Source organism: Centrocercus urophasianus, unplaced genomic scaffold, assembly GCF_019232065.1.
Source record: "Centrocercus urophasianus isolate 14NV4802_14NV808 unplaced genomic scaffold, USGS_Curo_1.0 seq_14, whole genome shotgun sequence".
Lineage (NCBI taxonomy): Eukaryota > Metazoa > Chordata > Aves > Galliformes > Phasianidae > Centrocercus > Centrocercus urophasianus.
Window position 1 is genome coordinate 50787654 of NW_024884586.1, and position 4636 is coordinate 50792289.

Sequence of the window (4636 nt, forward strand, 5' to 3'; positions counted from 1 at the left end):
ATGAGGTCACCCCGCAGCCTTCTCTTCTCCAGGCTGAACAAGCCCAACTCCCTCAGCCTGTCCTCATAGGGGAGGTGCTCCAGCCCCCTGATCATCTTAGTCGCCCTCCTCTGGACCCTTTCCAAAATCTCTATGTCTTTCTTGTACTGAGGGCTCCACACCTGGACACAGTACTCCAGATGGGGCCTCACAAGAGCCGAGTAGAGAGGGACGATCACCTCCCTGTCCCTGCTGACCACCCCTCTCCTGATGGAGCCCAGGATCCCATTTGCCTTTCGAGCTGCCAGAGCGCACTGCTGGCTCATGTTCAGTCTCTCGTCCATCAGGACCCCCAGGTCCTTCTCTGCCGAGCTGGATACCAGTTAACCACAAGACCCACACTTTACAGTCTTTACCCTGAAGTTGTGTTTTTGATTCCTAAGTGACACCTCCTGCTGGGTAGCTGCTCCCCTTGTAATTCCCATTTTCATCTGGCAGAATTTAGGAATCCCTGTATGAGTAAATCAAGGTTCACAGCATACACACACGTATGCAAAAATGCACACAGAAGACAGGTGCATCAGTACCCACAATGGGGGTCTCTCTGCACACAAAGAATCTGAGCATTGCTGCGATGGAGAGAAGGAAGAGTTAACAGGAAGTTTCCAAGTCAAACAAATTAAAAACAAAAGAACCCTATAAAATAAATAGAAACAGATTCCATCCATCACAGCAATGAGCCAGTATTGTCTAGATCATCCTCACTCACTTATATCAGTAAGTCTCATCAACTGCCGTGCACTCATTAACTAGAATCAGAGTGCTGTGTCTATGTATCAAAAGCAGGATTAAGACTTCAAGTGAAAAGGCAGATGAAGCAGATGACCTTTTGGAAAAGTGACGTGCTGCTTGACTGCAAATGTCACTGGTTAATTGATCAAATCTTAGAAAGGTAATTTCTATTAAGCTTTGCCTTTAGGAATCGATGTTTAGCGGTACAACGTTCATTGCTGGTGCATACACACCAACAGCCAGCTGCTGGTAAGTTCTGAGTTCAAGGACAACTGCAATGGGACAGTCAGCACAGCTTGATGTCACCCACAAGCATCCTGGTTATCTGCTATCAAGATATAAATGCAAGCAGTACTACCACATGTATAGATCCCCCCTCACAACTCTTTCAAGAAACCTGGTTACTCTAAGAAGTTTGCAAACACATGCAGCTCTGCAGGTCAGAGGCAGCCAAATGCAGACCTGCTGATCAAAGAAAAAAAGAAGAAGTTAGCAAGAAGTGCTGAACACAACTCACATGATTGGGAATGTCCATGCTGCTGCTAGGGAAGCGGACGCAGTTTCTGCACATTTTGTTTACCAAATCTTCACGGAAGATGATGATTTCTTGTGTGCAATATTGAATCCTAAATGAAAACGTCAGTGAAATTAAATGAATGACAGTGAAATGCTAACAGATGGAAAGATGTATTATAAAGTTGATCTTACTCTAATACAGCAAAATGAAAACACGCGTTTCAGTTAAAACAATCCCTTCTCATCTTTGTTTCTTTCCCTCCAGATTCAGAAAAAAAATGTTTTTGAGGTTTTTCTATACTGAGTTAAGCTTCTAGCAGTACTTCCAAACCATTTTGTTCAAGATGGTGTCATCACTAATTTATTTGTATATTAATGTATTTTAAATTAGTTACAATTAATGTGAGGAATTCTCCTCACTTAAAAATGTTAAGACCACTACATCTGCACAGAAACTAAATAGTTCAGTTCAGTTAAAAAAAAAAGAAGAAAAAAAAACCAACGTGAAAACTCTCAGTAAGTTAGACTGTTACCTGCAAGGATTTGTGGTGAAAACTGAAAATGGCACCAGCTGCCTGAATTCCTGAGTGATGTTTTCAGCCAGAGGAGGTCTAAAATAAGTAGCAACACGTGAATCACACAAATTTCTTACTTTCTTTAGCTATTTCATTCAGATTTTCCAAATGTAAAAAGTGAAGCAAACTGACCGTGGTAAAACAGAGCCAGGACCAGGATCTTCAGGGCCAGGAACAAACACAAATCGACTGCTGCAATGAGTTAAACACATTGCTTTCATATAAAATAATCCTAGAAGTATCTCACCTTTGCTTATGTACTACCACAATTCCACAGATGAACACAAGTAACATATTCCACGGCAGAGCTGACAGTTCCTTCAGGCCTTATGAACAACTTTAATCACAACTGAGTCATAAGGCTCATATCCATCCCGCATTGAAGTGGGAGAACTCTTATATTTAAGAAATGACTGCTCTGGGAGCCCATCCTAGGAACTCGCTCTGCTTCACAGCTACTGTTAGGAACTCAAAGGTGAGAAGCCAGAAAGGATAAGCCTGGCTGTCTCCCTGCTTTTCTTTCCTTCGTATATTCAAACATCTGTAGAAAGACAGATAAAGGATCCATCCCTCTTCAGGATGGTGTTGTTTTGCTTGGCTCTCAAACTAACAGCTGTGGAGAACCATGCAGGCAAGAACAGGAAGGCAGAAACAAGAAACTCTATGCAGGCAGTGTTTCAGATGACATTTCTCAGGGTTGGTACAGAAAGCCTGCAGCTGCTGCTAGCAGCATCAAGACCTGGACATCAGTTTAGTAAGCAGTACTGCATGGGCAGATCCCTGCTGAATGCAAGGGAATTTTGGAGGAAAAAAGCCTCACTCAAATAGAGCTTCTGGAGAACTGTGGGCCACGCTTCATCCATCTGGGAAATGCTCCCAAGAAAGGCAGGTTCACCTTTGCTGACTCAACGGGCAGCTTCCATGACCAAATTGTTGTAGCCAGAATCAGTGCCTTACACCGATCCCCAAACAATCTTACAGGCCTGGAACCTGATTGCAGCTGGCTCACAAAAATGGGAAAACATGCTATCTGTTCGTTCCTGAAGTAATTAAAGCAACATGTTCCAAAACAAGCACATTCCCCCTGCCACCCCCACAGCACTTCACTGTGTACCTTTTATGAATGCTGGGATATTCACATATTATATCTGCAAGAGCCTTCAAGGAACCTAGAGCCAGAAAAAAAATACCCATGGAGCAGCACTTGGTTAGAACAAAAACACACGTGACACAGATCACCTGTACACTTCAGCACAGCAAAAACACTGCACTTCTTTTCTGCCTTCTTAAACAGTTTTACCGCCTCTGTTTTAATTGAATGCTCAGGATTGACTGCGAAGAATTCCACACCTTTCAGAGACTGAATTTGGTTTTTTCCATATGGCGCAGATGAGAAATTTCCACAAAAGAAAAAGCAGGTTGGAGGAGCAGAGGAATAACCTGGAAAAACAAAGCACATGTGAGTGTAACATCCACCCACCTCGAGATCTTTCATCATTCAGCCTCCAGTCCATTTCATGAAAGGCAAAAGCCAAAACAGCACTTCAAGCTCTGCTTCTATTAATACCCCTATTTTCTAGACACAGGCTTTAATTATTTACAGTTCCAACAACATTGTTTGTGTGTATACAATTAATCATTGACCCAGTCCTATAATTACACAACTAAAACCTGTAATAATAATACATTCTTTCCTTGAAAAGAAAAATAGCAAGTAAGCAGCAATGGATTGTTATTAATCTCCATGCATCATTCAATTCAAAAGCTCTCCTACTGTTTAACTCATTTTTTAGCATTATAAAGCAACAGTACTGCACGAGCATTTTAAGGATCTGATGAACCCTCACAGTAGCACTAAACACATTGCTTTTCACCAATGACTGAAAAAATAAACTCATTTGCCACCTCTAAAATAAAAATAAAACATCTATTCGGGCATTTGTTTTGTGTTCCAGCTCACACTCCAGCTCCCTGGCCTGCAGCACCAGACTTGCATTTCCTTCACTATGTTACAAACCAGCAGGGGTAAACAGGATAGAATTGCTTATGGCAGGCAAATGGCTCAGCAGTATTTCTTCCTTGCTATTCCTCTCTGCTATTACTTTTATTATACAATTATGAGCTTTACCACTTGTCTATAAAAAAGAAGTGTGAAAGTGGTAAACACGATATATGCATCTCTTCCAGCTTAGTCTATTAACCTCCCTGACCGAAGCCCTTTATTGCTTCAGCATTTGCAGTTTTAGCTCAGGCTTGGTTTGGTTCAAGGATCTTGCCAACTCTCATCAGGATACAGAAATGGTTTCCTAACTTCAAAGTTAACTACTTAACTTCTCAGTAGATATTATGACAATGCGTTCAATTTTCCTTAAGTGAAAGCAGTTTGGCACCCTTAATTTTATACTGTTTGTTTTTTAAAGCAGCTGCCCTCTCACACCTCCATTCTACCTAAGGCAGACAGGACAAGCTGTTCCAAAACTGTTCTGGAATGCAAAGAAGCAATTCACAGATCTCACAGATGCTTGCTATCCAAATGTTGCCATCATTACTGATGTAATGATGCATGGAAGAAACAGCCCATATTTTGAGAATAACTGACATTTTTCCATTGGTGAAAAAAAAAAAACAGAAAGTGTTCAAGAGAGACTGTGAATCTCACAGAACCACAGAATGGCCTGGGTTGGAAGGGAGCTCAAGGATCACGAAGCTCCAACCCCCCTGTGCCACGCAGGGCCACCAACCTCCACATTTCACAGCAGCCCAGGCTGCCCAGG

The 4636-nt window shown here is 42.0% G+C and overlaps 1 protein-coding gene across 1 annotated transcript in view; it reads right to left on the reverse strand.

Annotated features, from left to right (window-relative positions):
* POLE2 (DNA polymerase epsilon 2, accessory subunit) overlaps positions 1-4636 on the reverse strand; it is an 11090-nt gene that overhangs the window by 1865 nt on the left and 4589 nt on the right. Inside the window, exons 4-8 of the mRNA XM_042813626.1 lie at positions 3213-3350; positions 2977-3031; positions 1995-2054; positions 1821-1898; positions 1289-1397 (exon numbers count right to left, since the gene is read on the reverse strand). Of these exons, the coding sequence (XP_042669560.1) occupies positions 1289-1397; positions 1821-1898; positions 1995-2054; positions 2977-3031; positions 3213-3350 (440 nt within the window). The remainder of the gene's footprint in view (positions 1-1288; positions 1398-1820; positions 1899-1994; positions 2055-2976; positions 3032-3212; positions 3351-4636) is intronic.